Source organism: Citrus sinensis, chromosome 3, assembly GCF_022201045.2.
Source record: "Citrus sinensis cultivar Valencia sweet orange chromosome 3, DVS_A1.0, whole genome shotgun sequence".
NCBI lineage: Eukaryota > Viridiplantae > Streptophyta > Magnoliopsida > Sapindales > Rutaceae > Citrus > Citrus sinensis.
Genome location: NC_068558.1, coordinates 31,585,005 through 31,603,133, shown reverse-complemented (window position 1 = coordinate 31,603,133; position 18,129 = coordinate 31,585,005). Strand labels below are relative to the sequence as shown.

General features: G+C 34.0%; 2 protein-coding genes across 2 annotated transcripts; both read right to left on the bottom strand.

Moving 5' to 3' along the window:
• Positions 1–9,738: 9,738 nt before the first annotated feature.
• Positions 9,739–10,182, bottom strand: LOC127900743 (disease resistance protein RPV1-like). The gene has a single exon (XM_052435944.1). The coding sequence runs from the start codon at positions 10,180–10,182 to the stop codon at positions 9,739–9,741; it is 444 nt and encodes a 147-aa protein (XP_052291904.1).
• Positions 10,183–10,641: 459 nt separating this feature from the next.
• On the bottom strand, positions 10,642–16,132 carry LOC102617832 (disease resistance protein RPV1-like). The gene is made up of 6 exons (XM_052436189.1): positions 15,481–16,132; positions 13,091–14,177; positions 12,261–12,560; positions 11,552–12,161; positions 11,391–11,467; positions 10,642–11,314 (listed from the first exon to the last, which is right to left on the bottom strand). The coding sequence occupies exons 1-6, from the start codon at positions 15,951–15,953 to the stop codon at positions 11,039–11,041; spliced, it is 2,823 nt and encodes a 940-aa protein (XP_052292149.1). The 5' UTR covers positions 15,954–16,132; the 3' UTR covers positions 10,642–11,038.
• Between the last annotated feature and the right edge of the window lie 1,997 nt (positions 16,133–18,129).

Genomic DNA, 18,129 nt, shown 5'->3' with positions numbered 1-18,129 from the left:
GCAGCACCAATGTTAAAAAGAAAGAGAAACATAAAGCACAAACAATAATCATACAAGAAATTATTATCACTAGATCTAATTAGCCAGTGTATATGAGGTTTAGCAACATAACAAATGGAGCAAAAATGTCGACAGAATGGGGAAATAGAATAGTGAAATTGAACCATTTTGGGATGTTAGGTTTTGCAATACTTGGACTTCATGAGTGAAGCCCAAAGAGATTGCTGATCCCGAAATCTCTACCACATTTTCAGCTCAAATGCATCAGGGAGATTTGAAAAAGAAAATGAATTCCTAAACCACCCTCGTCCACAAGGAAGTAAACATATGGTAATTTGCACCAGTAGATGCGCCGTCTTGAATTTGTATCTCCTAATAAGAAAATGGTGAACTATTGCTCGAGATGATTAATGACTACCATAGGCAATCAGAGGACTTGGAAGATATGTAACGGCATGGAAGAAGCACATGCCATAAAAGTACAAGCTTACCCTTAAAAGAGAGAAGCCGATTATCCCACCCTGAAATCCAATCTCCAATTTACAGATCATATCATCAAAATACCAGATCCATGTGCAATACACGTAGCATCCAAGATAAGTAAAAGCAAGCTGGTACTGCTGGAACCCAACATCAAATTAATTCTTATATGACAATTGAGATAACAAGTCTCAAAGGTTCATATTAACATCTATGCAAATAAGAAATCTGTGGATGAAGCACTGGTAGAGGTATTAATATTCTCCACTCATGTGCCATTTTAACCTCTTAAAAAAATGGCCACACAGAATTCATGAATTTAAAAAAAAACTACAGATCATACGAGAACTTGCCAATGATAAAGGGGCACTTGATGCATTTTTTCGATTATGACAGGCCCACCAAGTGCAATTGATGCCATCAATCTCTATACCCGTACTAGTTTTTTGGGGTTATGAGGATCAAGTCACCCCACTTCCCATCTATGACTTCTCAACTCTCAAGTGTGAAGTTAATTGTGTTGGAAAGACTAGGACATTGTCCCCATGACGACAGACCCGGGTTGGATGATGAAAAGTTGCTTTCTTGGTTGGCTGAAACATTTAAGTGCTGAGGAATTTACTTTCTTATCAATAAGTGTTGATGCGCATTATATATTATTCCTATTGTATAATGGCAAACAACTCTTGTATTTATATTGTATATAGCAATTCTTACTCCAACTGCTCGAATATCTTTTGCTAGAGTTGGCAGCAGTACCCGTGGCGTGGGGCCTCAATTAATGCCTCAATTAATTTGGGGCGGGCATGGACCTCAGAAAAATTTGAAAATAAATTCGAGTTTGTTTTGGGTGTGGGTTTAAGCTCCAAAAAATTTTCGGGTTTGGGTTTGGGAATTTTGTCGGGCCTCTTAACCCAATCTAAAAATAAAAACTAAAAAGAAAAGGGTAAATACTCATTTAGTCCCTATTTTTTAAGATTAGTGTCTGTTTAATCTCTGTATTTTTAAAAATGCCTCGAATCATTCTTGCCGTTAAAGTATTGATACACCAACTGTTACTGTTTATTTCTTTTTGGCTTATTTTTACAATATTACCCTTTTATAATAATTTTTTTGTTTGGACATTAATAAAAAGAAAATAATTAAATTACCAATTTCACCCTAGAAAATAAAAAAATCATATTAATTTTTTTTGCAAGCACCATTTGCACACTTGGTAGTTTGCATAAAATTTTTGACAATTTAATTTTTGACAATTAAAAATTAATATTTTTTTTTTATTTTTTAGGGTTAAATTGGTAATTTAATTATTTTTTTATTAATATCCAAACAAAAAAAATATTATAAAAGGGTCATATTGTAAAAGTAAGCCAAAAGAAATAAAAAGTAACAATATAATTTTTTACAATTAAAAATTAATATAATTTTTTAGGGTTAAATTGGTAATTTAATTATTTTCTTTTTATTAATGTCCAAAAAAAATTATTATAAAAGGGTAATATTGTAAAACGAAGCCAAAAAAATAAAAAAGTAACGGTAGGGGTATCAATACTTTAATGGCAGGGATGTTTTGAGGCATTTTTAAAAATATAGGGACTAAATGGATACTAATCTTAAAATATAGGGACTAACTAGGCTTTTACCCAAAAGAAAAAGATTATTACCTAATATTTTAAACTTGTAAATTAAAAATTCTAATACCGATTTTTTGGATTGAATTAATCGTTATTCCTCCAAACAAAACCTTAACAGCTCGTCAGCCGTTGCCGTCGCCGTCGCTAACAGCTAGTCAACCGCAGCCGTTCATCGTCACCGAACAACACTCAGCCGTGCTATCAGCTCTCCTGCTGCAAGGTTTTAACTCTCTCTATTTTTCTTTCTTTCTTTATTTATTTCAAATTGCATCTGGTTTCATTGATTTGAGTCAATTTTACATTTTGTGTGTTTTCATTCATCTTCTCCTAAAGCACAGACTACAGCCATGGAGAGCTCACTAAAACAGAGGCTGCAGTCATGATTTGAGTTACCTGACAGCCATGCTTTGGGCCTAATAAAGGTGCGATTTCATTCATAAATATCTCATACTTAATTGTTGGCAGCTAATTATTGTTGCTTCTCTTATTAATTTCATCCATACAGCCATATTGTCAGTAATGGGTCATTGGGTCGCATGGGAGATAAATATATGAAGTTTCACCAACCTAATGGAAAGAAATTAAGATTGATAATGCAATCTACACTAGGTGTCTTTGTGCCTATGTTTGTTTATCAGTAATGAGTAATTAAGTTGCATCTGAATGTCATTTTTAGCACTTTCTTTGGGCACTATGTCACGGGACGAGAGGTTTCGAGCCCGTGCGGCACTCCTGCATCCCATACTATGAGAGTAACCCTAGTGGAAGTGGCACAATATCGACTGATTTCGCCCTGCCTTGGGCTCGTCAGAAGAATGGCTTCAATTCCCAACCAGTGTGTGTAGGGTTTCACCTAGACCCCTCTTCAAGGTTAAGTCCTCGACTAGCGACAAGCTCCCCAAACTCAACCGGGTCGGCCTGCCTGAACTCCAAAGAGTCTAGGGCCATTGTATTCCCCACACGCACGCCCCTGAAGCACATCTCCAACAATCAGCACAACCATCATCAACACTAGCGTACAAGCGCATATCTTGGGTGCCACGATTACGGTTCGTGACATTCTCCTACCACCATGACCATGCACGTCCTCGTGCATGAAGAGTACGCCTCGCAAATGTGTACTTCTGCGCGAAAACGTGAAAATCAGCTTGCCAATCTCATCCATGAACTCCTTGCCTACTCGTCCTCGATCCGTGGAGAGGACTCGCGTGCAGACACTATCCAACTTAGTGCGAACGCTTGGGGGTGTGAGAACCCGCATGTTCGTCCCGTTTGTCGACCCTTGCGCCCAAAAAGGGTGGGGACCTGCGTGATGCAGCATTGGAGCGCTTGGCGAGCTCGTAACGAGGGCTTCGAAAGATGACAAGCGCGGCTCTGAAACCATTTGTCACAGGACAAGAGGTTTCGAGCCCATGCGGCACTCCCGCATCCCATACTACGAGAGTAAGCCTAGTGGAAGTGGCACAATATCGACTAGTTTTACCCTGCCTTAGGCTCGTCAGGAGAACGGCTTCAATTCCCAACCAGTGTGTGTAGGGTTTCACCTAGACCCCTCTTCAAGGTTAAGTCCTCGACTAGCGACAAGCTCCCCAAACTCAACCGGGTCGACTTGGCTGAACTCCAAAGAGTCTAGGGCCATTGTATTCCCCACACGCATGCCCCTGAAGCACATCTCCAACAATCAGCACAACCATCATCGACACTAGCATACAAGCGCATATCTTGGGTGCCACGATTGCGGTTTGTGACAACTAGCTTCGATTTATCTAGTGCAAGTAGTCGCACTTACCTTGTTTGCAGTATAAATGTTGCCTTCTATTTTAACTTTTTCTTTGAAGAACGCTAAAAGTAACATGGCTGATATTTGGTGCCATTAGATTAAGTTTTCTAGGAGTCTGAACCAGTGGCTTCTGCCTTTGAGTTTTATCTTCTTCTCCTGTTGATGAAGCTTCAGCTATTGCGACTGATAACTCCTCTGTTTTTTTAGGCTTCTTTTTACCCATTAATATTATATTAATATACATATGCAGCTACTTATCCATATGTTATTCTATTTGTTCTCTATATAGGCAACTCTATATATGTATACATATTATCTATCCTCTACCCCAAATTAAAGCATCATCAAAATCAAACATTTTATGAGCTTTGATCAATCTTTAAATCCATCCTACAAAATCCCAGGTTTTTTTTTGTCAATTAATTAATTAAATAATACCAAAATTCTCTTTTCTCTCTCTAGTCCCTCAAAGATCCTAAAGCTCTAAAGTAAGTGGGCTAATATCTTTGACGAATATCCTGATTCTGGGAAGCCCATTTATAAATCATCTTTCCTTTTCTTTTTATTTTAGACGTCTACAATTCTACATCTATCTCTATATCCTATTCTTTTGCTACAAAAAATTAAACCACCTTGGAATTTCATTCCCAGGTAGTACAATGTGACCTTTATCCATGAGAAAACCTCTCTGTACAAAAAAATCATAATTATAAAGCCAAAAAAAACTGTATAAATTGTAAGGAGAAAGAGTTAAGACACACCTTTTCCCGTGCTTCTTTCCACCAGGCGGCTACTGCATGGCCCATATGCTGAATTCTCACGGCATCTTCAACAGTTCCTGCAGTAGAATTACCTTCCAATTTAAAATTATTACTCTAGTAAAAGAACACTACCTATAAGATTCAGAACTTAGCGAATAAACCTGTTAAGGATTGCAATGCTGGGGAATGATCGACATCTAACCATCGTACAAGGAATGGAATCTTTGGTGAGGATTGACCCCCGTCACAATAAATTAAGAGGAGGTATCGCAACATAAAAAGTTGGATGATGCTTTCTGGTATTCTCTCAATATTGGTTTTTGTTAGATTCAATATTATTGGGGACGATAACTGGCCATGACATTCGGGTAATCTCTGAAGATTTGAGCAACCACAGAGATTCAAAACTCCAAGAGATTTCAACTTATATAGGCTGCTTGGGAGACTCTTAAGCCTTTTACAGTCTGAAAGGTCCAAGTACTCCAGCCTAAGTAGAAGCTCAAATGATGAGGGCAATTCTTCAATTGCTGTTCCACTTGAAAATAGGCAGCTTATGTTACCAGATGAGATCTTTCGAAGCCTCTTCATTTTTGAGCAGCCCAAAAGATCAAGTTCGGTAAGAAATTCCAAATTAAATATTCCAGCTGGAAGACTTTTCAGGATTTTGCTACCATTTAGATTCAAGATAACTAGCTTGTTCAGATGTTGCATCAACGTAGGGTTTGGAGTTTTAGCAATTAGCTTCTTGCAGGCAGCATGGATTATCTGGTTTAACTTATCACGATGCTGCTTGGTCAAAAAAGAGGCCAAGACGAATCATTACCATGTATGACAATTAAATGTTATTATGAATATACTGCACACATAATGTATTAGGTTATACATACCTTCACACCATCCCAAAGTTGTTTAATGCTACTATTAGGCATTTCAAGAGACACAAGCTTCTCTGCGCTAATGCTTGAATGCAATAACTTCAATGGATATCCATGCCAGTGGAGATACTTCACTTCAGCAAATCTAAGATCTTGCAAATAAGACACCTTACATTTGTTCTCTCCATTGAATGATGAGCTGTAGAATTTTAAAAATCTCAATTTCCGCATCTTTGTGAATGTATCGGAATTTAAACAGATATCTTTTACTTTGGATATATTCAAACAGATACCCTCAACTTTTTATGTCCCCTAATTATGAATAAAAAATCAATAAAGTTAAAATCAAATGAAAAATGATATTTCTATCCCATCAATGAATTGCACCTCAACCCCACCAAGACAAATTTTTGGGGCATGTTTGCTATTAATTCACAATTGGGGGTAACTTAGTTATTAATTCATCTTTTTTTACTCTTGTGTGGAATTGAGGTGGGATTGGAGTGGAGCCCTTTATCATTGCTCGAATCAAATTTCAATAACTCATGTTTATAGTTATTGCTAGGCAATTAAAATCTTAATTGCAAACGCACAAAGAAACATAATAATACATGTAATACTAGGCATAGATTTCACGTACGTATACAAGACAAATTCACAAATAAACTATGCTTACCAAGGGTTGTACAAGTTGTCACGGCATATATAACCACTATTGTTTTTTCTAATCATTGTCACTCTTCTATTAATTCTAGATTCATCAATTCGAGAGTATATAAATATATCCATATCAAGTTTGTAAATGCTTGCATTAAGAAACTTCATTACTAGATTTACATCCTCACCTTGAAAGAAACAAGCAACATCAAGGAAAATATTTTTCTCTTTATTGCCCAAACCATCATAACTTATTTTTAATACCTCTATAGAATACTTGGATGGAGGATTCTTTGCAATTTATTTATTGCACTTTCCCAGACTTCTTTTTCCCTTTCATATAGAAAGCAGCCCAAAACTTTAAGAGCTAACCTTGAGCATATTTCATTGCCTTACTTGAAAGTTCCTCATAACCAACATCAGGATGGTTTTGTTTGAAGGCATGTCGACTAAAAAGCTCAAGAGCGTGATGATATTCTCATGCCTCCATCTCATATATTTTCCTCACCCCCCCCCCCAATTTCTAAGCACTTGTTTATTTCTAGTGGTTATTAGGATTCGACTCACAGGCATCAACCAATCAAGACTACCAATTATAGATTCTAATTGGCTCAAGCATGTCACATCATCAAAAACAATCAGAACCTTCATGTGGCTGAGCCTTCTAAAATTGAGGTCAATACCAAGAATCGCATTTTCATCCTTCAATAAATTTGAAAGAAGTTTTTGTCGCAAGCAAGCTAATCCTCCCGGTCTTTGTGACTCTCCTCTAACATTTTCAAGGAAGCAAGAACCATCAAAATATCTAGCGATTTTGTCGAAAGTAGCTCTAGCGATTGTTGTTTTGCCATACCACCAATGCCCCAAATCCCTAAAGCGTACACATCTTTCGTGTTAGTAATATGCCCTAAAGGCCAATCGAATGGTGTTTGTTTGTTTAGGGTATTATTGTATTTGAATAGCATTTTGATATTTATGAAATGGCAAAGTTATCAACATTCATAAATTAATTTAATGAATATAGTCCAAGAAGTAAAATAGTTAAGGAGCACATTCTCGAGTTTGTCGAGAATGAAACGTGCATCCTTTGTACTATACTTCTAAAATAGTTCCTAGTGGTGGATTTATGATTGGACATTGTAAATTCCTATAAACACTAGTATGTGTTATGACTCCTTACGGTATGTGATACTAAAATGGATGGTGAGTTTCATATCATTGACATGAGATGTCAAGTCAAACACATAGGTACTTGTTGAGAGAATGAGTTTACTTAACTTGACCAAATATAGTAAGCCATATGGTTTTGAGTGTTAATGGCTTATTATACATTGTAATAGACACTATGTTTAGTAATGGTCTTTAGACCTGAGGCATAACAGATGTCTTATACATAGACATCTCTGATATGTGAAAGTATAATGATTGATTCCTAATCACAGAAGAGATCTAGCAATAGTTGTCATGGTTGGCTATGTATGAAGACAAGTGTATGGCCAATATGGAATTCATCACTTTGTAATATACAAAAAGGTTGTCCCTATGAGATAATATGAATTGGCATGAGAAATCCTTGGCCAAGGTGAAATATATTTGAAGGAGTTCAAATTATATTTTCATGTCAAGTTCATTTAGATTTATTTTGAGATAAAGCATAACTGCTTAACATAATAAACCATAAGCCGTGCTTTTCTCTGGACATGGATGATGAAGAGACCAAGACATAGAGATACAATGGAATAGGTTCTATAGATCCAACAATTCTTGTTATTTGGATAGTTGTGATATACTGCTAGGTGTCACTCATGACTTGTAGAAACCTTAAGATTAATATTGGTAAAGCGTATTAGCAATGCATCTTAAGGTCATTAGAAAAGTTCTAATTGATGACTAAAGAGTTTAGCATCATTTAATGAATAAAGAGTTATCATTAAAATAGTTCGACTACCTTATAACTAAGAACCTAAAAGGTCACACACCAAATAGAAATGAAAAAGGAGTTACTAGAAAATGAGAAGTTAAATTTCCTAATTTTAGGAAAATCAATATTTATATTATAATTCATTAAGAATGAATATATATATAAATATATCTTGAATATGATTTAAGATAGAAATTTAGATGTTTCATAAATAGTTTAAGGAACAAAATAAATTTCGAAAATCCTCAATTAAACATTATGTAATATCGAGCACATAAAATGACCATTTTGGACATGTTCCGGTTCATATATGATTATGGACTTCTAGACCAATTTTGGGTTTAGAATTTTGGGCTTTTATTGGATCTAATATGAATTAAGAGAAAGCATTAGAACATGTCACAAAAGAAGCCCACATTCAACCATTTGATTTGATCAAAATGGGATTAATTAATTAATTACGAAATTAATTAATTTATCTATTTATTTATTTGATTAAATAATTTATTGAAGTGATAAGATCACTTTCAATAAATAATGGCTAAGTGGGTGGGTCTAGCACATGATAATGTTTGGTGCCATTCTTGGAGATAATGGTGGCTTTATTTGGTGGAATGAATCATCATGAACTAGCATTCATGTTTCTTCATTATCTCTCTCATTTCTAAACGAAATTTCGAGATTCCAAATCCAATGAACTCCTAGAACATTTCTAAGTGTGGAATAATTAGAGGCATCATAATTGGGTGCTTTAAGGATCTCAGATCGTGGCAAAACAGAAGCTGTTCGTGCAGAGCTCTATTTTCTGGACAGTGTTCGTAGCTTGCTGTTTTCAGTCATTTTCTCCTACTTCACGAAGTCGTTTTTGAAACTATAAGTGAGGTTATTAAACTTAAATCTTTCCTCTTGATTTTCGTTTTTGAATGAATCCGATCCGAGGTTTCTAGAGCTTCCGCCATCCGTTTAAAATTTACTGCGCAAAAGTTGCGATTTTAGGAACCTCATGGACAAATGTTGTCCTTCATTTCGACCCAACACTTAGTAGAGATTCAATTTCCTCAACTTTTGATTCCACTCCAACCAGCTGGTTTTTGTTATCACGCGGCCGAAACACTTCATCCAATCTCTTCAAAACTTGATTAACAACTTCATTTATAAGTTCCGACTCACGCCTAGCAAATACATAAAATTAGCCGCGGTAACTTCAAATTAATTAATATGAGGAATTTGCATTAAATATGAAATAAAGTAGATTGTCAATTTTCCTATTAAAATTAATATAGACCACTATAAGTCTACAATCTCACAATAAATTGATAACTCTTAAGTTACAAGAATATGCGTGAGTTTTTTTTTTTTAATGGTGGTATATGAGTGAGAGGTTGAAATTGCTTAAAACACTACAGAGCACCACTAATTTTGCTATATATATTGTAAAATTCTCGCGCTTTTATTATTAATTCTGTCAAAATTATTTTATATGAGCACAAAAGTGGGGAAGTCAGGAAGTCTAGAATTTGATGCTTAAAAATTTTTTAAATTGTAGTTTAGCATCCGGAAATTTAACTAAGAGTGCTGCGTAAATTTTATTTATTGTCAAATATTAGTATGAGAAATTAAAGGTAACTTTTCACCTCATGTTAAGAGAATGAAAGCTAGACAAACTGGCTGCTTCCTTCAAAGCATTTCTCCAACTCTGCAGCTTTTCAGTATTCACCTTTAATCTTTCTTCAAGCTTCGAAAATAAAATCCCAAAAGACCCCATTTGGTTTCTCACGTCTGATGGATCAACCCGATAGAAAACCGGAATCACAATCTGTGCATACTCCTTCTTGCCCTCGAGGATCTTTACAAGTTTATCGAGACACCATCTGGAAGATGCATACCCTTCAGAGAAAAGAATAACCGAAATGGCTGATGCTTCAATTGCATTCACAAGTGACTCCGAAATTTCATCTCCTCTGCTAAGTTGGTCGTCAACGAAAGTTTGGATATTTTGTCGAGACAGCTGAATAGAGATGACTAGTAATGTTGTCACCGGTGTCCTCTCCTCTGAAACTAACAAAAACATCATATTTCTTGTTGTTTCCAGAAGAAGAAGCCATAATTAACAGAAACAGTTGGATTGATTAGGGAGAGATTTTAATGGGATGAAAACAATTATTGAACCAAATGTGCGTGACTCTGTACAATAAATCGATGCCATGAACCTTCCTTCAAGTTCCGTGATAATTTTTCAATTTCATCTCATTGTCCAACCACCGTGCACTCCACGATGATTGATTAATTCCACTGCTTTGTAGACTTCTAGCTGAAAATTCCACATGAACACCAGACTTTTCAACACACGGTTTCTGTGCTTTCATACTCATAACTATCAGCAACGATTTATCCTTAATTTATCTAAATTGGCAAGACGCGTTTTAGGGTGTATAGGCACTCTAGAAACAAAATCGTGCAAGCCTTGTTAAGGCCCAAAGCTACACAATGTAGGAAAGAAGGCCAATAATTTTAATTTTACAATACACATCATGTGCCTCTCATACGCTATACTCTTCATCTAACAAGGTAAAGTTCAATACCCCACGAAAGTTATTACATGAATATTTTGCTCCAAGAACTGATTTGGACATTTTCTCCTATTATTAAAAGTGATTAGAAAAAGGAAAGAAATAAAAATACATTCATGAAAATCTCAGTCTTCTTCGTTATTGTTGAAACATGTGCTTGGATCTTCTATTGAATTCGTAGAATCTGGGAAGCAAAAAAAATGGATCCCACATTTTTTCACCCCGCAGCACTCACACTTCAAAGGCGGAAAAACATTAAAGTGGACTGCCTCAGGAATGCATTTGCATTTCCAAAAACCATTAAAATCCTCTTCACAGAACAGATAGTACCCCAAATGTAAGTGATCTGATTCTATATAATTAACTCTGCTCTGAAATAACTGTGTCATGCGAACCACAATCTTTAGTAGTTTTCACTTTGAGCTCAAAAGAAAATGAAAACCATCTTCCACAATCTACATGACGGTTTGAAAATGCTAAAATAGCACTAAATGCAAAGCCCTGCACTCTGCTACTATTGAAGAAATCTGGTGGCATCTCCAAGGTTATAAAAGATCCCACACTCTGAAACTTAAACCACTTTGGAATTTCATTCCCAGGTAGTACTATATGAGCTTTGCCCGTGGAAAAACTACTCTGTACCAAAAAAACATAATTTTAAACCCAAAAAAACAATTGTAGAAATTTTAAACAAAGAGAGTTAAAGACACACATTTTCCTGTATTTCTTTCCAACGGACAGCTTGCTTATGGTCCATATGCGGAAAACTCTCGGGATCCACAACAATTCCTGCAGTATAATTACCTTCCAATTTAAAATTATTGCTCCGGTCAAAAAACATTGCCTATAAGATTCATTACTTAGAGAACAAACCTAAAAATGGTTTCTCTACCAGGCGACGTCGTTCAAGGAATGGAAGCTTCGGTGAGGATGCAAACCTTTCACTATAACTTAAGAAGAGGTTTCGCAACACGAAAGGTTGGGTAATTCTTTTTGGTATTCTCTCAATATTGGTTTTCGCCAGATTCAATAATATTGGCGAGGAAAATTGGCCAAGACATTCGGGAAATCTTTGAAGATTTGAGCAACCGCATAGATTAAGAACTCCAAGAGATTTCAACTTACATAGGCTGCTTGGGAGACTCGTAAACCTTTTACAATCTGAAAGGTCCAAGTACTTGAGCCTAAGTAGACGCTCAATTGATGAGGGCAGTTCTTCAATTGCAGTCCCCCTTAAAAAAAACCAGCTTATATTACCTGATGAGATCTCTGGAAGCCCTTTCAGTTTTGAGCAGCCCGAAAGATCAAGTTTGGTAAGAAATTCCAAGTTAAATATTCCAGATGGAAGACGTTTCAGGCTTTTGCTACCTCTTAGATTCAAGATAACTAGCTTGTTCAGACGTGGCATCAACGTGGGATTTGGAGTTTTGGCAATTAGCTTATTGCAGGCAGCAGGGATTATCTGGTTTAACTTACTATAATGCTGGTCGGTCAAAAAAGAGGCCAAGACAAAATCGTTACCACGTATAATAATTTAATGTTGTTATTGAAAGATTGCACATACATAATAAGATATGCATACCTTCACACAATCCCAAAGTCGTTCAATGTCACTATCAGGCACTTCAAGTAACACAAGTTTCTCTGCACTAAGGTTTGAAGGCAATGACTTCAACGGATATCCATACCAGTGTAGATATTTCACTTCACCAAATCCCGGATCTTGCAAATAAGATATCTTACATTTGTTCTCTCCATTGAATGATGAACTATAGAACTTTAAAAATCTCAATTTAGGCATCTTTGTGAAAGTATTAGGATTTAGACGAATCTCTTTGACTTTTGACATATCCAAACAGATGCCCTCAATTTTTTCTGTCACCTAAAAATAAATAAATAAAATATAGTTAAAATCAAATGAAAGATGATATGTATATTCCACTAATGAATTGCACTTCAACCTCACCAAGAAAAACAATTTGGGGCAATTTTGTCACTAATTTACAATTAGAGGTAGCTTAGTTATTAATTCAATTTTTATTTATTCTTGCATGGAGTTTATGTGGGATTGGAGTGGGGCTCTGTCATTACTCGAATCAAATTTCAATAATTCATGTTTATAGTTATTGCTACGCAGTTAAGAAACATAATAACACAAGTAATAATTAACATAAAAATTCTGCATGCGTAATAGATAAATTTACATATCAATTATGCTTGCAAACGGTTACGCAAATTGTCATCGCATTTATAATTTATTGCTACGTCATCTAACCACTATTGTTTTTTCTAATTATTGCCACTCTTCCATTAATTCTAAGACTCACGAGTGCGAGCGTATGTAAATATATTCACATCAAGTTTTTAAACACTACATTATTCCAAAATAATAATACACAACAAACTACTTACCGTATTATACGTAAGAACTTCATAGATATCTTCGTGATGCCAGAGCCTACTGCGGTTTTCAGGATTAGTTGATTCTTGTCGAACAATTTCCCGACCCAATTCTTGTAGTAAATCATGCATTGTTATCTTGTTGTATGAATCAATAGCAATGATAGATTTATCAACAAGAACACTCATACCTATTTTTGGGTAGAAGCCACTTGCATTAAAAAATTTCATTACTAGATCTACATCCTCACCTTGAAAGAAACAAGCAACATCAAGGAAAATATTTTTCTCCTTATCGTCCAAACTATCATAACTTATTTTTAATACCTCAAGAATACTTGGATGGAGGATTCTTTGCAATTTATCTATTGCACTTTCCCAGACTTCTTTTTCCCTTTTATGCAGAAAGCAACCCAAAACTTTAACAGCTAAAGGAACACCTTGAGCATATTTCATTACTTTGCTTGAAAGTTCCTCATAACCAACATCAGGATGGTTTTGTTTGAAGGCATGTCGACTAAAAAGCTCAATAGCGTGATGATATTCTAATGCCTTCATCTCATAGATTTTCCTCACCCCCCAATTTCTAAGCACTTGTTTATTTCTGGTGGTTATTATGATTCGACTCACAGGCGTCAACCAATCAAGACTTCCAATTAAAGATTCTAATTGGCTGAAGCAAGTCACATCATCAAAAACAATCAAAACCTTCATGCGGCTGAGCCTTCTAAAATTGAGGTCAATATAAGGCATCACATTTTTATCCTTCAATAAATTTGAAAGAAGTTTTTGTCGTAAGCAAGCTAATCCTCCTGGTCTTTGTGACTCTTCTCTAACATTTTCGAGGAAGCAAGAACCGTCAAAATCACCCGAGATTTTGTCGAAAATAGCTCTAGCAATTGCTGTTTTGCCTATACCACCAATGCCCCAAATCCCTAAAGCATAAACATCTTTCCACTCAACACCTAATAGGGATTCAATTTCCTCAACTGTTGATTCCACTCCAACCAGCTGGTTTTTGTTATCACGGGGCTGAAACACTTCATCCAATCTCTTCAAAATGTGATTAACAACTTCATTCGTAAGTTCCGACTCACACCTAGCAAATACATAAAATTAGCCAAAGTAACTTCAAATTAATACGAGGAATTTGCATTAAGTTTGAAATAAGGGAGATTGTCCGTTTTCTCATTGAAACTAATATATACCAATCTTCCAGTAAATTAATAACTCTTAAATTACAGTAATATGTGTGAGTTTTTTTTTTCTTGGAAATTATCATTGTACCACCTCTCTTTTGTCTTATGTTCATCCAACCACAATAAAATTCTAACATATTCTTTTCATCACTTTTCTTTTTAAATTTGTATCAATTAGCCGCTTTTACACTAATACTGTTAAATAATTTTTAAAAAATGACCAATTTACCCATAAATAAACTAAAAGATAATTTTATTTTAAAAAATTTTTGAAAAATAAAAAAATTAAAATTATAAAAATACCCCTAAATTTAATAGAAAATAAATCTCAAATAGAGGTGCTCAACTAATTTTTATTAAATTTAGATTTTACAAATTTTTAATAATTATTTTTATTAAAAATTATAATTTTGCAATATTTTAATAAAAATAACTGAATTTATTTATTAAAAAGTATAATTTTGTAAAATTTTATTAAAATAGCTGAATTTATTTATTAAAAAGTATAATTTTGTAAAATTTTATTAAAATAGCTGAATTTATTTAGGGAATTTTTATTAAATCCCAAAATTTTGTAATTATTTTTATAATTATAATTTTTTATTAAAATAATTTTTATTAAAAAATAAAAATTGGAATTTTGGAATTTATTTTTTAATTAAAATTAAGGGTATTTTTATAATTATAATTTTTTATTTTCAAAGTTTTTATAAAATAAAAATGGTCTTTTATTTTATTTAGGGGTAAAATTATCATTTCGTTTAAATTATTTAACGATGTTAGTTCAAAAGTAACTAATTAATACAAATTTAAAAAGAAATGCGGTGTAAAAAATATGTTAGAATTTTATGGTGGTTGGATGAACATAAGGTAAAAGAGAGGTGGTGCAATGATAATTTCCCTTTTCTTTTTTCTAATGGTGGCATATGAGGAGAGGTTGAAATTGCTTAAAAAACGACAGACCACCACTAATTTTGTTAGATATATATTGTAAAATTCTCGAGCTTTTATTATTAATTCTGTCAAAATTATTTTATAATTATGAGAGCATAAAAGTTGGGAAGTCAGTAAGTCTAGAATTTGATGCTTAAAAATTTTTAAAATTGTAGTTTAGCATCTGGAAATTTAACTAAGAGTGCTGCGTGAATTTTATTTATTGTTAAATATTAGTATGAGAAATTAAAGGTAACTTTTCAATTTCACCTGATGTTAAGAGAATGAAAGCCAGACAAACTGGCTGCTTCCTTCAAAGCTTTCCTCCAAGTCTGCAGCTTCTCTGGATTCTCCTTAAATCTTTCTTCAAGCTTCGAAAATGAAATCCCAAAAGGCCCTGTTTGGTTTCTCGCGTCTGATGGATCAACCAGATAGAAAACCGGAATCACAATCTGTGCATACTCTTTCTTGCACTCGAGGATCTTGACAAGTTCATCGAGACACCATCTGGAAGATGCATACCCTTCTGAGAAGACAATAACTGAAATGGCTGATGCTTCAATTGCATTCACAAGTGACTCCGAAATTTCATCTCCTCTGTTAAGTTGGTCATCAATGAAAGTTTGGATATTTTGTCGACACAGAGCAGAACAGAGATGGCTAGTAAAGTTGTCGCGGGTGTCCTCTCCTCTGAAACTAACAAAAACATCATACTTCTTGTCGTTTCGAGAAGAAGAAGCCATAATCAACAGAAACAGTTGAATTGATTAGAGAGAGATTTTGATTCGAATGAAAACAATTATTGAACCAAATATAGTGACTCTTTAGAATAAATCGATGCCATGAACCTTCCTTCAAGTTCCGTGATAATCTTTCAATTTCATCTCATTGTCCAGCCACCGTCCACTTCTAGCTGAAAATTCCGCAAGAACACCATACTTATCAAGACACGGCTTCTGTTCTTTAATGCTCATAACTGCCAGCAATAAGTAGGGCTGATATTTTAATTTTTATCTATGAATTTATCTTATCGGTCCTCATCTCTCAATTAATTGTATTTAGTTTCAAAATTATTCTTTTTTTGTTTTAATAGCTCTTATTCATGTTCCTTAGCGCTTATTTTAAACATATGAAGTTTAACTTTTAAAAAAAAAAAATTAGTTTTTTTTTGTAATATATGTTTGATTTTTAAATATTTACATTTGAATTAAAAAATAAATTTTTACGACCTTTGCCGAAATGAAAATACAGGGATTAAATGAGCTTTTACCCTTTGTATTCCAGCAAAAGTAAGGGTACCTGGAAAAAATGAAATCTTTCACAAATTTGTGAATTTTTTTTTTTTTTTAGTGCAATTAGAATCATTAACTTGGCGGGAGAATTGTGGCTTCAACGGGATAACCGGTTAGATCAAAACACAAGTCAATTGATTTATGGCTGCCTATCAAATCTAATCGAAGATTTAGATGCATGGGTTCCATTGTAGGCAGACCCACTCATCTAATTATGGAGTGAAGAGTGAAGACTGGTACTTTTATTGTAGAGAAATGAATGCTTAACTTATTTGTCTACTGTACTTGAACATAAGAATTAGTAAGTGGCACTTAGCCATTAAAGAATTTGTGAGTGTCCGAATATGTACACTACTTTAAGCTGGTGAGTGTTGACTAGTCAATGGTCATGGTTAAATACATTTTTTTTAATGGATCGGAATATTTTAACTTCAATTTTTTATTTTAAAATTTTAACATAAATTTTGACTTTTTAATTCAATCTAATGTTAGATAATCATGGTTAAAACAGTCTAATTATCTTTTTTTTAGATACTGCAATACAATTAGGGTGTGTTTGACACATTATATTATATTACGTTGTATTGCATTATTTTAATGCATGTGTATTGTATTATGTTGTATTGTATTAACACTATATTTTAATAATATTGTACAATATTTGGTGCTACACTATACTGTATTAATTTTTAGTTACACTATGTTTGGTGTTGCATTGTATTGTATTAACTCCTTTGCTGATTAATTTAAATTACATATTTAGAAAATAATATTTATTAATATTTAATACTTAGAAAAATATTGAATATAAAAGTCTTAAATTTTGAAAATTTAACATTATTGTTGTAATATAAATGTTAAAAAATATATCATCATTCTTCAATAGATTTGAGCTTATGACCTTAAATTTTTAGTAGCTTAACATTTATTTTTTCAGTATTTTTTAAATATATAATCTCTAAAATAAAAATTAAATCAAATCAACTCGACACTCACGCTAGATTCCATTATACGGGTTTTGCCGCATTAATTTTTTTTTATGCAATACCGCATAGCAGCCAAACATTTTATTGTAATATCTTAATATAATATGGTGTTCTAATACAGTGTTATGCGGGGCGCCAAACACGCCCTTAGTGTATTAATATTATAAAAATAAGTTTGATGGAAATTAACGGAACCATTTTTAATGTAATCAATCAGAAATTCGATCCATAACTCCTCAACTCTTCTCTAAGGTTAGAGGGGTTTACTAGCTAATTACTGTGAAATTGGGAGAAAAACAAAAAAATCTACTCCCATATCTATATGAAAAGATTAGGTAACTTCTTACCTTAAAAATAAAGGGTCACCACTAAACCAAGTGTTTGATAATCATGTTTAAATGTTAATGCGAGACTACTGGGGAAATGGGCACTACTATTTATGAAAGGGAAGTTGTAAGTTTTTTTGCGATTAGGGGAGCTGCAAGTTGATTGCACTGAAAAGAACAATTCGCAGTTATTGGAGCATAAATAATTGAAAGCAGTTGAAGAATGTGATGGTGCATAATTGATGCAAAATAAATTATGTAGACCCATTGATGCCAAAAGTAGAATTTCCCTATCTGTATAGATTTTTCAATTTC